This window comes from Mobula hypostoma, chromosome 9 (genome assembly GCF_963921235.1).
Source record: "Mobula hypostoma chromosome 9, sMobHyp1.1, whole genome shotgun sequence".
Classification (NCBI taxonomy): Eukaryota; Metazoa; Chordata; class Chondrichthyes; order Myliobatiformes; family Myliobatidae; genus Mobula; species Mobula hypostoma.
In genome coordinates this window covers 48,015,749-48,033,911 of record NC_086105.1, presented here as the reverse complement: position 1 = coordinate 48,033,911, position 18,163 = coordinate 48,015,749, and the positions used below count along the sequence as shown (strand labels likewise).

Here is an 18,163-nt window from a genome sequence, read left to right as displayed (position 1 = left end):
CAGGTCTTGTTGAAAATGTAATTCTAGGGCCTCACTCAAAACACGCTGGAGGAACTCAGCAGGTCGGGCAGCATCCGTAGAAACGATGAGTCGACGTTTCGGGCTGGAACCCTTCGTCAGGACTTTTTGGGCCGGAACCCTTCATCAGGTTCCGGCCTGAAGTGTCGACTCATCGTTTCCACGGATGCTGCCCGACCTGCTGAGTTCCTCCAGCGTGTTTTTCTGCAGATTATTTTGTGTTTATAATTCTAAGGCCTGTCATCTGTTTTAAGTTGGGACTTGAGTTTATGGTTCTTTCCAGACTTCTATGACCAACTCTTGTCAGCCAGGTCCACTCATCCTGCGTGACCCTAAGGTAAAGCCAAGCTAGGAATTGGAATTGGTTTGTTATTGCTACAGGTACCAAGGTAGAGTGAATATACTGTCCATGCAGGTTGAATCATTACACAGTGTATTGAGATAGCACAAGATAAAAACAATAACAGAATGCAGAATGAAGTGCAGTGTAGGTAGACAATGAGGTGCAAGTTATAACAAGACAGGTTGTGAGGTCTTACTGTACTAGGGAAACATTCAATTGTCTTACAGCATTGTATATCTGGAACCTGTTGGTACGTTTTTAGGCTTTTGCACCTCTGCCCAATGAGAGAGGGGGGAAGAGAGAATGTCAAGGGTAGGTTGGGTCTTTGATCATGCTGGCTGCTTTACTGAGACAGCAAGAAGTATAGAGGGAATCCATTGAGAGATGGTTTCCATGATGTGCTGAGCTGTGAACACAACTCTGCAGTTTCTTACGGTCATCGGCAGGGCAGTTATCATACCAAGTGGTGATGTATCCCGATAGGATGCTTTCAGTGGAGCTTTGATAAAAATTGGGAGTGAAAAGCTACTTTGCTCCAGATTACAAATCACCATTGGACACTCCTATTCAGCCCTAATAGAAAGAAAATAAACAATAAAGAATGTATAACAATAACAGCAAGTGAAACTGGACGAAGGTAATGAAGGTGCAGGCTAGATTAGGTGGCGGTTTCTAGTGAGACAGAATCTCCAGTAAAGAGAGCATTAATTATCCTTCATGTTTAGCATACACATCACCGAGGATCTCACGTGGTCTGTACATACCAGCTGTGTGATGAAAAAAGCACAACCGCGCCTCTTTTACCTCAGACAGTTAAAGAAGTTTGGTATGAGTCCCCAAATCCTGAGGACTTTCTACAGGGGCACAATTGAGAGCATCCTGACTGGCTGCATTACTGCCTGTTATGGGAACTGTATTTACCTCAATCGCAGGATGCTGCAGAGAGTGGTGTGGACAGCCCGGCGCATCTGTAGATGTGAGTGTCCCACTGTTCAGGGCATTTACAGAGACAGGTGTGTAAAAAGGGCCCGAAGGATCATTGGGGACCTGAGCCACCCCAACCACAAACTTTTCCAGCAACTACCATCCGGGAAATGGTACCACAGCATAAAAACCAGGACCAACAGGCTCCGTGACAGCTTCTCCCACCAGGACATCAGACTGATTAATTCATGCTGATACAATTATATTTCTATGCTATATTGATTGTCCTGTTGTACATACTATTTATTACAAATTACTATAAATTGCACATTGCACATTCAGATGGAGATGTAACGTAAAGAATTTTACTCCTCACGTATGTGAAGGATGTAAGAAATTCAAATCAATTCAATTGCCACAGATAAGCATTCCAAACTGATATCCAAATCATTCCTAACAGTTGTAGTGAAAATAGTTCTCATCAAAACTTCACAATACCAAGGAAATCATTTTTTAATGCATGCATTTCTAAATGACAATAAATGAGGACTGAGTGTCCTCATAATCTAATCTAAAAATGAAACTAGGCTGAAGACCTGAGTTAGGGGGAGGGAATGTTGTATTGTATGCTCACAAATGTGTGTTGCCTACAGCCCTGCTTTCAGATTTCAACGGTGCACTGGCTGGTTGGGCCCACAGATACTGGAGTATCAGCTTGCATTTGCCTTTGTTCCTGATTGGAAGATCCCAATTCACTGGGGAAACTTGCTGATTGATGAGCTATTTCTGACTTCCAACCCACCAGGAGGTGGAACTTCCCTGCCTTTGTTCTGGAGTGAAGAACGCACCATTCAGAAATGGAACTCTGAGATATTTTCGTATGTTAAACAGCTGAATGCTGAGCTGTCTCTGTCCCAGGGCTTCAAGCTCAGTCTGAGACTTTGCATTGGTTTTGGTCTGGGAAATCACGGCAGGTAGTAAGTTTGGTTAACATTGCACGTGAACTTGCTCACCCAAGATATCAACAAAAAAATTCAAGACATTTTGAGCAAACAACTCAATGGCGTTGCACTTGGACCAAATATGTAAGTTTTTAAGATTCGTCAAACTCCTGTTTCTGATGTGGAAAGCCCAGAAATTTTTCCCACTGTGGCTGCCATTCTTGGGAGAATAAAGATAGGGAGCAAATACAAGATTACTTCTCAACCCAGAGCTGTGTGCAGTAGACCAAGGGTTTCTCTATCAGTCAACCATGAAATGAAGGAAGTGACATCATCAGTATGCAAGTGGCATTCGCTATGGAAAGATTATCTCAGTAAGGAGATTGTCAGACCCATCATTAGACAGTGAGCAAAGCACATCACAGGCATCCAGTTGAACCATACAGCTTCATTGGATTAGGGAAGGTTTTGGGGTGAATGTAATGTTATCACAGACAAATAACCTATTAGTATACACTACCAAGGCTTACCTGCAAAGTATAGTAATAACGTGAGGCTGGTGCCAAAGGACTTAAACCCTCAGTGTTCTTTGATTTGTTGATTAACTTGAAGGGAATCTAAGGTTCAGTTCTTGCAGTTATCCTTCATTGCCTTTTAGTCACGGTTAATTTCCGGAAATATTAATGCAGATTTGCCTCGTTCAGCTCGAGCACAATGTGTACATTTACATAAAACAACCAAATCAAAACAACCTCTTTAAAAATGAAGGCCCTGCTGTCCCTGGAGGCCCCCAATTAAGTCTGAAACCTGACTCCATGCTGAGATTTCTCGTTAACTAATGAGATCATAAACGGGACTGCTAATGTTCAACAGGTATGGCATGTTGCTGATGACTCTTATAATGGGATGTTCAATCTTCTGTCTTACTAATATTTTTCTTTCCCTGTTATTTCCTTGGACTTTACACTAAGGTGAGTGAGAAGACCCTGGTTCTGCAAAGCATCTAATAGTACCTCATAAAGATTTGCTTGGTGTTACGCTGAAATGCAGTCACTGTTTTTCAGCAGTGGTCTTGTTGACACGCTGTACTGTCTGGCATACATCCTGACCCCCTAGTGTGTGTGTGTGGCAACACTAGGCCAGTGCAGAGCTCCTGTCAACCTGGTCTTTCGCCCACCATGTCCATTCATGTGTGCTTTCCTGTTGCCGAGCAATGAGCCACAGCAGCGAGGTTGATAGGTTGGTGCGCAGGTGCTGAGACCAGAAGACATAGGAGCAGAATTAGGCCTTTCAGCCCTTCGAGTCTGAATATTGTTCCATGGCACCTATAGGTGCTGAGTGTTGCTATGCATGGATTAAGTCATGGACACTGGTTTTTGAATTGACCACACAACTTGCCACTGGGCCTTCAAGAGGGCTGACATGTATTACTTCACATAGATCTTGGCAGTGGCTTCCTATAAAATTGTCAGAATGCTATTCTTTTTAACCTCTTATTTTCTTATGATATAGAATGAGTCCATTCAGTCCATTGAGTCAATGTCAGCCCTCAGGGTAATCCCAAAAATCCCATTCCCCAATTTTTCCTATAGCCTATTCTCTCTCACATGCCCATCAACAGCACCCTGTTTCAACTGTCGCTCAGAGGTCAAATGCAGCAGGCAGTACCCTTCACAGCTGCACATCTTTGAGATCTAGGAATAACCCAACACTGTCACAGTGAGAACATGCAAGCTTCACGTAGACAGCTTCAGAGGTCAGGATTGAATCTGAGTCACCGCCACAGTGAGGTGGTAGCATTAAGGCTGATTTATACTTGTGCGTCAAATGGACGCTGTAACCTACGCAAGTGGCCAATGTGCATTGTGAGCATTTATACTTGTGTGTTGTGTGTCTGCGTCGCTCTGCAATTCGGGCACGTCACGCAAGCGCACACACCTGCCCGTGCAAGGCTTCATGGTCATGGTAGTCTTTCTCGGGGTAAACAGGAAGCGAGCGTCTTTTTTCGTAAAAGCGAAATGTGTCCTCCATAATTTTGGAGGTCTGTAAAGCTTTATTGAAAACATTGCAGCCAGAGTTCCTTCACTGCCCTTCAGTCGCCCAATGGGAAGCTATTGCAGCGTAGGAAGAAAAGCGATGCTACCAAGCGGACCAATCACAGTTGTTCGGTCTGCATTGCCACGACACGTAGTTACATTTTGGGAGAGGTGCGCATCAGGCTACGGCGTAGGGATCCGTGTAGGCTCTGCGTAGGTTTCGCGGCGATGCTGTACCTACGGCGTAGAGTTGACGCAGAAGTATAAATCTGCCTTTACTGCTGTGCCACCAAATCATTGGGTATATTTAGAATGGAGGTCAATAAGTTCTTGGGTAGAAAGGGTGTCAAAGATTCTGGGGAGAGGGCAAGAGGATAGGGTTGGGAGGGATAATAAATCATCCATGGTGGAATGGCGGAGCATACTCAGAGGGCCGAATGGTCTAATTTTCTTCATATATCTTATGGTCAGAGTGTCATTGTTTGAGAGTCAGCATGGGGCAAAAACTGTTTTTGTTCTGTTACACTGACTGTCCCACATCGGCATTTGAAGAGTTATGTGGGAAGGAACTTGCCCAGGTTGCTGGGGTCTTGCTCCAGCTTGCACCTGGTGAGGAACCTGGCTGACTTTTCGAGTGATTGGTGGGTTGTTGTTGACAAGGAGATTGTAAACTACTTTCCCAGTCTGCATGCTCCCAAGGATGCTTCATGACCTAATGCTCACCTGAACAGGGAGCCCCGAGACCTACTTGTTTTGCTTGATGAATTACTAAAACAGAGGCATCAGATAAAAAGGACAATGATTTTAACAAGGGTCTATTAACCCTGAATTCCAATCTTAAATATTGGTTCATTGACTCCCTTGTCTGATTTATAATCTGAATACAGTTCAGAATCAGAATCAGGTTTAATATCATCAGTTTACGTCGTGAAGTTTGTTAACTTTACGGCAGCAGTACAATGCAATACATGATAAACAAAGAATCTATATCTATTTCAGAAAGATATGTTTCATTTTTGGAATAAAACCAGATCTCGAGCTTATTCAGATTTGTTTCTGACATCATTATGCCAGGCAAAGTATATAAATTACAGCTTTGGCAGTGCTTACATCATTCTGGAGAACTGCTGAGGGTGTTATCTGTGGGCTTTGCTGTGTTAAAATGAGAGGTGCAGCTAGCTGGAGTAATGCTGAATATCTCAGTGAGAGCTGGTGGTACTGCAAAAGGCAAAGGGCTTGGTTGTGCCTTGGTCCTTGGCAAATCGACCAAGTGCTGGCAAACCTTGATGTGTGATTGAGGAGAGTGGCCTTCACCACCTGCGTGAGTCAGAGGCCTATTGCAGTCTTTGCCTTCAGCAACATAATCTGTTGAGAATACTGTATATGCATAGCATTTCTCTCTCACTGGGTGGAGAATCCACCAGTTCAGTTTTCATGGTTCATTTCTAAACCCAGCATAATGCCCTCACATCTTCATGTGCTTTGGGCCTTCATCAGAGTTAACAGGAGTATCTTTATTCTGAGAGGCCTTGTGCCATTCTGTTACTCATCATAGGATGCATTGGGGAAGATGGAATATTGTGGCTGTTGGTTAAATTCCATCTTTCCCAGAACATACTGGAGCAATTCCACACTGCCATCATAGAGAGCATCCTCACAGCAGTCATTACTGTCTGAATTGGTGCGGCTTCCTCTCACAACAAGCAACTACAGCAAGGAGTCAGGTCAGCAGAAAACATTATTGGTTGCATGTTCCACGAATAAGAAGTGCTCCCTTCTGGAAAGCAATATAGGATAATTAAAAGAAAAACCGTGCCATGACAAATAAGCTCTTTTCAGGCTTTCAGCTCGGTACAGGTATTGATTATAACCATCATTTTGATGACAAACTCCACCGTGTTCAGTCATGTCTAGTCAGATGGTATTTATACCCCCATAGTCCATCCCTCCTGATTGGTTAGTTCTCATCCAATCGGGTTTCTGCTCTCCCACCTTGTTTATAATCAAATTCCAGTCCTTACTTAGAGCGAGACCTTTGTCTTTGTTAAAATTCTCTTCCTCTAGTTTTATTTTAATGGTTTCCTTTACCAGGCAGTCCCAGAAGCTATTGGCACAGCACAGTAGTTTTGTGCTGTCGAAGTCAATCCCATGGCCATTGCAAATGCAAGTGTTCTGCTACCGCCAATTTCTCTGGGTAACCCAAACGGATACACCTCCTGTGCTCCTTGATGCTGGTTTCCACCGTGCATCCTGTCTGGTCAATATACACTGCTTGGCTTTCACAGGGAACCCTGTAAACAGCAGCCGACCTGAGTCTCGGGCCATCTTTGACCCACATAAACTGGGATTTTGAGCTTCCTTATGGTTTGTGGATGGTATTAATCCGGTATTTCTTCAGGAACCTGCTGATCGTTTCAGTAACCATGGAAATAGAGGGAAGAGAGGTGGTAGTGACATGTTCCTATTCGTTGTTAGGTTTAATACCTTGCCGGGAAAGCACTAGATCCTTTTTCACTTTATGCCATTTTAAAAGCTTCTTCCCCCAGGCAGTTAATCTGAGCAACCATTCTAGCTAGCTTCCCCAACCCACACCACCCTCCCATCTACTACCTCATCACTGGAGACACTTGAAACCACTTTTTTATGCTGTTCACTTTTTAAATACATGTTGGTATTTATGTACTTTTGCACATTTTATTCCATATCCACCCTTTAATTTTTATATAATTATTTATTCTTTATGGTAAAAAAACAATGCCCTTGAATGGAAAATCCTACTAAAAGTAGTGGATACGGCAACAACAGTTTTATGTTTCTATGAATCATCATGGATAAAGTCCTCCCAAGTATTGAGCACATCTACGTGGAGCATTGTCACAGGAAAGCAGAACCAATAATCTGGGACCCCCACGAGCCAGAACATCACTACAATTTCCTAATATTTGTAAATGTATATGGTGAATAAAGTTGATCCTTAATCCTTGATCACAGTGAGGGCCTGGTACCCATCATGGTAAAGCAAGTTCAAAGTAAATTTATTACCAAAATGAATGACTGCAAGCACAAACGAACATGTGAGATTCTTCCAGCATACTTTCCACACTGAGGTCTGCATGGGTTTCAAATAGATTGCCCAACATATTGATAGTGAGCAGTGTATCTGGGGGAAGTGAATTTGAGGATCAATATCTTCATAAGTTGCACACATTCTTATGAAATGCTTAGGTGTTTTATGTTAGGTGGAGATAGGATGCTGTACAGTTGCTTTGGGATTCATGGTCTTGTGTGAAGCTTGTACCTCTGCCTCGTCAAATTATTGATGGTGATCTCTTGATCTCAACAGCAAATGTACGTCTGTGGATGCTAGAAGAAGGCAGAAACCAATTCAGATGTAATCTCTGTGTTGCTGAAAGCTCTGCTGAACCGCTGTATCAAAAATCGGCAAGTGTAATGGATATTTGGGATAAATACTGCTCAAAGTCCCTGTATCTGGACCAGCAAAGAGTGTCAGCGTTCAGTAGGGAAAGAGATATAAATGTTTCCCACTGGATTTAAGCTTTGTTTTCCAGTATCCCAGTGGTGAAAAGAATCCAGCTTTCCAAGTTGTATTCTTGTATACTAAGGGAGATTACGTTTTAGTGCTCAGAAGCTGCTTTGATATGCAACAACATGCAGTGTCCAGAAACATAAGGGGCACTGTGCACGGAGAGGCACTACAAGCAGAAGCATGATAATGACCAGATAATCTCCTCTGGTAATAATGGTTGAGGTATAAATGTCAGTCAAGGTACCAGTAAAATTGCTGCCGCTCTTGAAATTGCGACATGTAATCTTTTTGTGCTGGAGATGGTCCATTGTGAGGTAGCTCTTCTGCCAGTGATATGTGCTCTCTCAGTGCCACCCTGGAGAGTCAACCTGGATTACAGGCTCAAGCTTCTAGAGCGAGACCCGAACATACAACCATCTCCATGTATCCTGACAATATAGAAGGAGCCTATTTCAGCCCATCAAGTCTGCTCACCAAGCAATCCCAGTCCCCAATAAATGTTCCTTGCAGTTATTCCCTTCCATCGATTCATTGCCCCCTCCACAGATTCTACCACCCACTCTCAACCAAAGGAGTGACTTGCAGCAGCCATTTAACTAGCCAATTCCTGTGATTCAGTGCAAAGCTGTTAATTACCCTTCCTTTTATCTGTCTTGTAGGCAAATCTGTGCTTCGTGGACATTGACAACCACTTCATTGACCTGCCGGAGGATTTCCCACAGTTCCCAAACAAGCTGGAGTTCATCCAGGAGATCTCAGAGGTGCTGCTCCAGTTTGGGATTCCTCCCGAAGGGAACTTGCACTGTAGCGAGAGTGCCAGTGAGCTGAAGAACCTGGTATTGGACGAGCTGGCCAACGACAAGAAGAACGGGAACCTGACCAGTACCACCATCAACATGTATGAACTGCTGAAGGGCAACGAGACCCTGGCACGGCTTCAGGCTCTGGCAAAGCGGACGGGGGTAGCCGTGGAGAAGATGGAAATCGCGGTGCTCCCGGAGAAGGAGAAGGACTCCAGGTGCCAGTGCAGCGAGGAAGAGCTGCGGGATTACAAGCTAACTGTGCAACTCCGCGAAGTCTTCGCCAAGCGTTTCACCCAGATGTTCGCTGATTATGAGGCCTTCGTCATCCAGCCCACACAGGATATGGAGTCATGGCTGACCAATCGAGAGCAGATGCAGAATTTTGACAAGGTACCCCTCCTCCTACCCCCTTCCCTCCTGTGTTAAAGTACTGGAGTATTTGGTCTTTGATGCTACCAAAAGTGCAGCCAGCCACTTATCAACACACAGTAGGGAAATGGGTCCTTCACCCTACTGTGTCCATCAACCACCCCCTTAATCCTACGTTAACCCCAATTTTATTACTCTCTCAACTTTCCATAACACCATAAGATATAGGAGCAGAAGTATGCCATTCGGCCCGTCGAGTCTGCTCTGCCATTCAATTATGGGCTGATCCAATTCTTCCAGTCATCCCCACTCTCCTGCCTTCTCCCCATCCCTTTGATGCCCTGGCTAATCAAGAACCTATCTATCTCTGCCCTAAATACACCCAGTGTCTTGGCCTCCACAGCCACTCATGGCAACAAATTCCACAGATTTACCACCCTCTGACCAGAGTAGTTTCTCCACATCTCTGTTCTAATTGGACATACTTCAATCCTGAAGTCATGCTGTCTTGTCCTAGGCTCCCCTAATCAACTCTCTCAAGATTTATCACTCACTAGCACATGGGGCAATTTACAGTAGTCAAATAACGTCTTTTGGAATGTGGGAAGAAACCCATGCAATCACAGCAAGAATGAACAGAACGCACACAGGCTTCACCAGAGTCTGAATTAAACCCGGGTGTGAGGCTGCAGCTCTATTAGCTGGACCACGGTTCTGCTTCAGTAACACCAGATGCAGTTTTCATACTTGAAGTGGAGGAAGGCTGGAGGAGGACTGCAAAATCCTGTCAACATGCTTAGCTGAAGGGGATTGAAAGAACACAAACACATTTGTGGCAGGGAGCCAGATACCAATTGCAATAATGCTGCTGACTGTCACAACTCCTGAAAGTTCCTCTTCGCTATAGTAAGTTTTTTTTTTGTGTGTGCCAGCAATCCTGTGTTGTTGACACTCTGATGACATCTGCTGCAGAGGCGTGGCCTGGGTCAATGAGAATTTAGCTACAACCGGTCTAGTTTCCAACATTATTATCAGTAAAAGCTTCTTTGCTGAGGTCAATGCTCTTGGGTATTCCGGTGACTAGTCTCCTGATGGCCCAATCTTTACAAAATTCTCTCTTGCTTAGAACTGCATAACACAGTATTCAGCCCACGGTGACCAAGTGCAGATCTATACAAATCCTATTTACCAGAAGTTGGTTCATAAAATTCTATACTTTGGCGACTCAAGTGCTTGTTCAGATACTTGTGTTAAATGTTGTGAGTGTACCTGCTGTCATTACTTCCTCAAGCAGTTTGAGATTGCATCCACCCTTAGGTTAAAATATTTTCCTGTGATTCTCTCTGACTCTCTTATTCCTTGTCTGAAATATATTCCCAATGATATTAGACGTCTTATTATAGGGAAAATTCTCACCATCTACCCTAACTGCACACTTCATTATTTTGTACACCTCAATTAATTTCCCCCTCAGTCTTTTCTGTAATGTGGGAAACGTACCACACTTATCCACTCTTTCTCCAGAACTGAAATGCACCATCCCAGGCACCATCCTATGAAGACTTAACTTTCCACTTCTGACCAGTACTCCATCCCTCCTTCCCTCATTAGCTGCATGACACCCAGTAAAGTAATTGAGTTGATGACAAACCAAAAGTATCCTGAAGTGTAGGATGCCATCCTATTCCTGTTCACAAGAATGGGCAAACACTTAAATAACTTGACATTATCATCGGATCCCTCAAACAAGGACCAAGTATGAATATTCATCAGATCACAAGATTATCAAACCAGAATGCTAACTTGATGTTTCTCTTTCAAATGTGTACCATTTTGGTCCTCTTATTTAAGAAAGCATATGCCAGTATTGGAAGTGACTCAAAGGATACAGCACAGAAGATCGGGCAGATCAGAAGTTTATAAGATCCTAAAGACCTTGACAGGATGGATCTTAAGATGTTTCCAACCAAGAGAAAGTTTCAAACAAGATACATAGTTAGAAGAGAGAAATCATTTATGAAATGTTAGGGAATTTCTGAGAGAGTGGTAAATCTTAGAAATTTTCTACCCAGAGGTACTGTGAAGGTGAGCTCACAGGAGGTATTTAAAGTGGAGGTAAATAAATTTTTGAAAGATGAGGGAATTGAGGGCTACAGGTATTTGGAACAGAAGAGGACTAGAAGGCTGGGGTTGATCAGTCACGATCCTATTGAATAGTGGCATAGGCTTGAGAGGCCTGGAGGTCTGCTCCTACTGCTTGCATTCTTGTGCCACTGTTTGACCAGCTGAGGAGCTCTGGCATTCCTTGTTTTATTTTCAGATTTCCAGCATCTGTAGTTTTTTTTTGCCTCCCTTGTTGATTTTACAAACTCCAGATGTAAAGACAGAATTCTGTTACATTAAAACACATTGTCACTCTTCCAATTACAAAATGGGCTAATATGTGCAGTGACTCTATTGTTCTGCTAATTTATGCTTTTTAAAAATTATGTATCTACTAAATACACTTTTTAAATAATTTGTCCTTTTCCCCACTCAGCTAGTCTTTCATGAGCTTACCGAGTTTTATAGTTTTGCAAACCAGCAGTCCCGCATATCAGAATAGCAGAAAGAAGGAGAAGGGGATAATCTGGTTAGAGATTACCAATGTTGGCAAAAGAGATGATGAAGTGTTATGAGAGAATGCATTGGGGAAAATCTGTTTGCATTGGCACGAGAGTTACTTTACATCAATTGAGAGAAGATGTTTTTTTTTACTTACGTTGCTATCATCTGCAAAGCAATGTCGGAAAATGTGTTTGAAACAAAATTAATTGGAATTCTTGAAACAGAAAGGATCCTTTGGTAAGTCCTTTGACAGGACTGTTCAGAAATTGTAGGGGATTGGGAAGATTGTTCAGGCCCCTTGGTTCAAGTGCCCCTACTACGCTGTGTAATGTTGTTATCTGTGCCAATATCAATACCTACATTGACTGAAACGTCAGACTAACCTCCAGGGAAGACTGCCTGAAATTTGGGATGTTCAGCTTTGAAAGGAGGTGACTAAGTGACAACCTCACCAAGGCAGAGGGATACAAAATTCAGCAGATGTCTGGAGCTGAACGCAATTCATTCATGAATGTAGAGTAATGACACATGGGCCCGGACAAGGACACGCACCTATAGATAGGTCTCCTTGCCTAGCAAGTGATTATAATATTAAAGATGGGTTGAGAACATGACTGTCTCTGAGTCTTCGCTTTTAACCAAAGCTTCTTACTTGCCCTCTCACTCCTCTACTCCTCACCTGCCCATCACCTCCCTCTAGTTCCCCTCCTCCCTCCACTTCTTCCATGGCCCACTGTTCTCTTATTAGATTTCTTCTTCTTCAGCCCTTTGCCTCTTCCTCCTGACCCCTTCCAGCTTCTCACTTCATTTTCCCTCCCCCCCCACCCACTCACTCACTCACTCACTTTCACCCTCACCTGGATTTGACTACTTTGCAGAAGTAGGCCTTTTCATTTCAGAGAAGAGTTTGAACCTCCCCATGAATTCATGTAAAATCTTACTGAGAAGCAGCCAATATCCTTTGGGACAAAGCACCCAACAGTATAATTCTTGAATCATTGGCCATGCCTGAAACTGCAATCTCAAAGCAGGACCCCAGATTTAACATTTCCTTGGAAAGCACATTTAGGTTGGTTCTCTTTATCAATTCCTGACCTACACTTCTGATCTTTAACTTCCTCAAAAAACCTGAATCTACCATGAGGAGAGTAAGTTGTACATCTCCCTCCCCCACCCACCCACCTTCCCCCTCACCTGGCCTCACCTATCACTTGCCAGCTTGTACTCCTTCCCTTCCTCGCCATCTTAATTTGGCTCCTTCTTTTCCAGTCCTGATGAAAGGCCTCAGACCAAAATATCAATTAGTTATTCCCCTCCATAGATGCTGCCTGACTTGCTGAGTTCCTCCAGAATTTCACATGAAAGTTAGTTTGCATTGTACATAAGAATTAAAAAATAAGTAATGGATTTCTTCTTCATTTTAGGCCTCATTTCTCTCTGACCAGCCAGAGCCCTATCTCCCTTTCCTCTCCCACTTCATCGAGACACAGATGTTTGCTACTTTCATTGACAATAAAATTGTGTCATTGTGGGAGGAGAAGGACCCTCTTCTCAGAGTGTTTGATTCACGCATCGAGAAAATGAAGATTTACAATGTTCGCGTTCCCACAATACGCACCTCAAATTATCAGAAGTGCACCATCTTGAAAGAAGCTGGTGAGTGCAGATATCTTCCGGGGTCAAATGGGGGCTGGATAGCACAATGTACAATTTTTGCCTTATGCAGGATATCTCAAATTAGTAACTTGGCTCACAATACTGAACCCTGCAGGTTAAGTGACGATGATCTGTCTTGTTAACCTTGGAGAATATCTGTATTTTGCCCTAGCTTTCATCAGCTGGGATTATTGAATATTGTTCACTATTTTCTTGCGCTGCAAAATGTATCCATGTGACTCAAAATTCTTACAGGGCTAGACAGGCCAAATGTGGAGTGGATGTTTCCGTTAGCTGGGTGGGGGAGTGTGTTCTGGTAGCAGTCTCAGGATATGGGAATCGAACATTTCCAGCTGAGGTGAGAAGAAACTTTTTCACTCAGAGGGTATTGTGCTTGCAGAATTCTTTACCAGAGAAAATGATGAAAGTCATGTAATAATATATCTAAGGAGATAGATTTCTGCACACTTAAGGCATCAAGGGATATGGGCAGAGAGCAGGAAGATGGTAGTGAGGTGAATACTCAGCCATGTACATATTCAATGAAAAAATAGGTTCAAAAGGCTGAATGACTTAGTCCCAGCTGCTGTGTTCTTTGTTTCTGTATGACAGTTAACGTCCTCCTGGGATTGCCTCAAGTCCCCAGGAACAGAAGGCTGATCAATACAGGTGTTAGCATTTTTACTGATGCACAGTGGGCTCTGCCTAATGTAATGTTATACAATCTAGACCAGAGGAGAACATCTTCATTTGACCTGACCTGACATCAGTTCAACCATTTGGTGGTTAACAAGCTACACATGATCTCTGACCAATATGTGGAAGACATCTGTAAAGGTTTTTGCTCCTGATTTACACAGGAATGTACAGGCATGTTTGAACTTGGAATGAGAAGAGATCCTCCATTGCTGTAATTTCCACTAATGGCTAATCCAAATCTAGAGCACGCGAAAGGGAATGGGCAATCCAGCATGGTAAAAGGGCTTTCTGAAGAATTGGGTGGGGTGGTGAGAGAACATGTTTCGAGGGGAAATGGGAACTGAGGCTTCTGCAAGAAATTTGAAGAACAGTAATGCATGCAGGATAAAAGGAAATATTTACTCTGGGTGTATTCCTGAAGGAAGTAGGGAGGAATAACTTCATAGCTAGAAAAGCATTAACAGGCAACATTGCTGCTGAGAATTAACATCTAAGCCACAGGGCATGGGTTGAAAACCTATTGAACGTGTGTCCAAGATGGCACATGCAAACATTTTGTTGGCACAGGGCATGCAGTTTCACCCCTTGATTTTTAAATCCCACCCATAATAAAAAGATACATAACGATGATCTTTACTGCCAAATGAACTAGCAAATGAATTTTTACAGCTCGAGAATAGTGAGATGTTTTCACAGGAAATGTTTCACCTCGCTTTCTTGCTGGTTGGGAGAAACATGACGTTGGATAATACATTTTGAAATCCTTATCAACCTGGTATGCACATTATTATTTGGATAGTAAATAGTTACAAGAAAAACACTATTTAGAAATTATGTTATTTTACATTTGTCTTTTGAAAAGATTAATATTAATAACTTTAAGCAGATTTTCTAAAATGATTCATTTCAATTAATACTTTTATTAATAGTAATGTGATGAATGCATGCTTATAAGCAATGGGACTCATCCTTTTTTCTTAAGAAAGTCCATTGTTATTTTTACGGTACTGGAACGTGTCTACCATGTCTGCACTGACCATGATGCCTCGTCAGCTATTCCCATCTGCCTGCCCACCACCTGTATTCCTCAATTCCCTGTCTGTTCGTGTGTCTCTTTAAATAATGTTGAAACATTATCATATCACTCTCATTAACACTATCCTATCTATGTCTATCACTTCCCCTGGCGGTGCCATTCTCCATGTTCAAAAAAAATATGCCCCTCAAATTTCCTTTCAATGTTCCCCCTCACAAATGCCCTGTGGTATTCAATGTTCCCCCTCACAAATGCCCTGTGGTATTTGAGTTCTCCACACTGGGAAGAAGACTGTCTGCCCTACCTATCCTGCTCATCTTATTATTTGCTTCTCAGGTCACTTCTCAGCCGCTGATGCTCCAGAAAAAGAACAATATCTTCTTAGAGCTAATATACTCCAATCCAGGCAACATCCTGGTGACCCACTTCTGCACCCTGTCCAAAACCTCCGCATCCTTCCTACAATGTGCCAGGAATAACTGCATGTGGTACTGCAAATGTGGTTTAAAATGCTCCTGTCCTTTAGCCTGTCTCTGTGACCTGGAATGCTTAATGTGAGTGGGGTAGAGTCCCTTGGACTGGTTCTCTTTGAGTGTCCAGCAATATATTAACATTCAACTCATCATTTTCCTTTCCTAATACTTGGCTTCAGTGTCATGAGCTGAGATAACGTGAAAATAGTTCACAGCTGGCAATTGCCGACAGTCTGTGTATGTGGGCGGGATCCTAGGAGTCTCCCCAAGGTAATGTAGACTGCTGGGAAGACCCGTGGGGTTTGACTGATTTGCAGAAGTATGTCCTTCAGGAGAAAGGTAAGCTGACAAATAGACAAAGTGATTAAATTATTGTAAAGGTCTGACAAGTTCAAGAAACTTGCCAGTTTCCTGTAGTTTGGTGGAACAGTAATTTCCATTTCAAATTGAAATGCCAACTCTGTGTGGTGCTGTCTCAGTGAAGCGTGCAGCAGTTCAATTAACTGTGACATCTTGCAGCTCTGTATTAAACAAAGCACTTTAATGCAAACGCAGCTATAATTAAAGGGTAACCATTGTGTTGAATAACCAGAGTGCTCTTTCTTCTGTTTCCCTGTCATGCTGTTGTAATTCTGCTCTCTCTAAGGATCCATTTTTGAAGAAGAACTCGTGCTCTTTCTGAGAAGTTAATAATTTTGATTTAAGTGCTGTGTTTGCTAATGTGCCAGTTCCTTGCCTCATTTCCCATGCTGTCGTAAGCTCCATTTTAAACTACCCAAGTTCTCAGACACTACCTGTGCCCTTCAGCTGGGGACAGTTTTCAGTGGGGGGTCACCTCGAAGAGTTCCCCACTGCTAAGGAGGCAGCTTTAACAATCAAGTTACTTGCTGTTTATCTGTGAGGTTGCTAGGTAATATTCAGAGGATCTGGGCGGTCTTCCCTCCTGTGGACTCTCGAGTCCATTTCCAGCCTTTGGCTGAGATCAGCCAATGAGGAAGGATTGAATCTGCCACCTCCGTTAAAGTGCTACTTTGTTTGTTTTGTCCAAAAGTTCAGATACTGCAACGTCAGCCATGTTGATGTGTCTATCTCTAAGTGAGATTAAATCTCAATGTTATAATAATGTAAAAAAACAAATATACAATTGAGGATTTAAGCCAAGTTTCCACCTCTCATGTAAGGGAGCCATATGAATGAAGAGCATAGTGAGGGGGTTGGGTAAGGTGGGTACGTAACAGGGCTGGAGATTCCTTCTCCTGCTGTCCACGCATTGATTCTACTGTTCCTACACTTCAAAAGGTACTAAAGTGAATTGGCATCCTTTTACATTTCATCCTCATGAAAACTTTTAAGGTCAGGAGTCCTCCTTCCCAGGCAATTCTGCTGAATGATTTCATTGGCTTGGAAGCAGCCCATTCATTCCTCAGCAGCCCCATTGACTGTAAAGGCAAAAAGCTAATCAGGAGCCGGGCAATCCCAGAAAGGCAACTGGCAATACAGATCAAATGAAAGGGGAATGAGTAGCGTTAACCTCTGGCCCATCAACTGTGTCAGGAAATGAGGGAAAATAACTCCTTCAACTTGGGATGTAGCCTCTGAGGTGTGGCCCTTAATGTTTCTTATTTTCTCCCACAGGCAAAGTTTTGGTAAATCCTGAAATATTGAGCTAATACTTCATCTTGGGCTTTAGTGACTGACAGCTCCAAACATTAGTGAATAGTTTATTACATTTGCTGGCAAGGCATTTCATTTGCTCCTCTTGTTATTGGAAAATTATATTGCTATTTCTGCTGATGGATGGGTTCTGTTCTCTTTACCCTGCTGGGCATTAGTTGTTTTCCAACTATGATGACCCCTGGGATGTTTATGAAGGAAGTTTTTGATACCAATTGTTTTTTTTATATATTCTCAGAGAGTTGGCTTGCTCGAAGGTACTGCTCCTTTGATATACAAGCACCAGAGCCTCACGTGCTTTGCCTAGAAGGCCAGGATGATGGTGGAGAATGTAATAAGCTTATACTGACTTTTTTCACAGCTAATTTCATGGGTGATGGCGTGAATCACATTCTTGTTTAACCACACTGATAACAAAAAGCACGTCCAGAATTATGTACTGCAAGCCTCTCTTCCGTTTCCATTTATTTGGTTAAAAATCTGTCAAAAGAAAATAATCTTCAAATTAGAAGGTCCTAGTTTCAAGCCCTCCCCATGTTTAAGCTTGACGATCCCAGCTAAGAACATGGTGGTAACTGGCTTTTGCCAAAAGGAAGTTGCTACTCACTCCATGGTGGAATCTTGCTGAAAGTTGGACGTGGCTGGACCTCAGTTTGAGAGCAAGATCCATTCAGGTCCAATATTGGCTCAAAGTCAAGGCCCCTGTATGAAGAAAGTCATTTCAGGTGAATTGTAGGTGCACCAACATACAATGAAAAAATGTGACAGAAGTGCCAAGCATTGAGAAAGTGGCTCATGGTTTTGTTAGCTAGGTGTAAGATCTCCCAAGAGGTTTTCTGCATGACATTATTAACAGAATAAGCAGGATTCAGTTATTTCAGCTTTCATAGAAAATATCCTTTCCTTGATTTCCTAGAGAGTGATGGTTTTCCAAGGGACTCCTTCAAGCGTTAATTGTTCCCTGCCACCTGCCCCAATCTCACTTCTCTACATTCTCTGTGTGTTGCTGGTGCATTGTTGGGTCTCCCTCTGTGTTC

The 18,163-nt window shown here is 42.9% G+C and overlaps 1 protein-coding gene across 8 annotated transcripts in view; it reads left to right on the top strand.

The window, feature by feature from the left end:
- dennd5b (DENN/MADD domain containing 5B) overlaps positions 1–18,163 on the top strand; it is a 300,592-nt gene that overhangs the window by 210,271 nt on the left and 72,158 nt on the right. For 5 of the 8 annotated variants that reach the window (XM_063058246.1, XM_063058247.1, XM_063058248.1 and 2 more), the window contains 3 exons: positions 8,469–9,002; positions 13,013–13,244; positions 17,365–17,457. In XM_063058246.1, coding sequence (XP_062914316.1) covers positions 8,469–9,002; positions 13,013–13,244; positions 17,365–17,457 — 859 coding nt within the window. The remainder of the gene's footprint in view (positions 1–8,468; positions 9,003–13,012; positions 13,245–17,364; positions 17,458–18,163) is intronic. The other 3 variants (XM_063058249.1, XM_063058251.1, XM_063058252.1) reach the window with 1 other exon arrangement.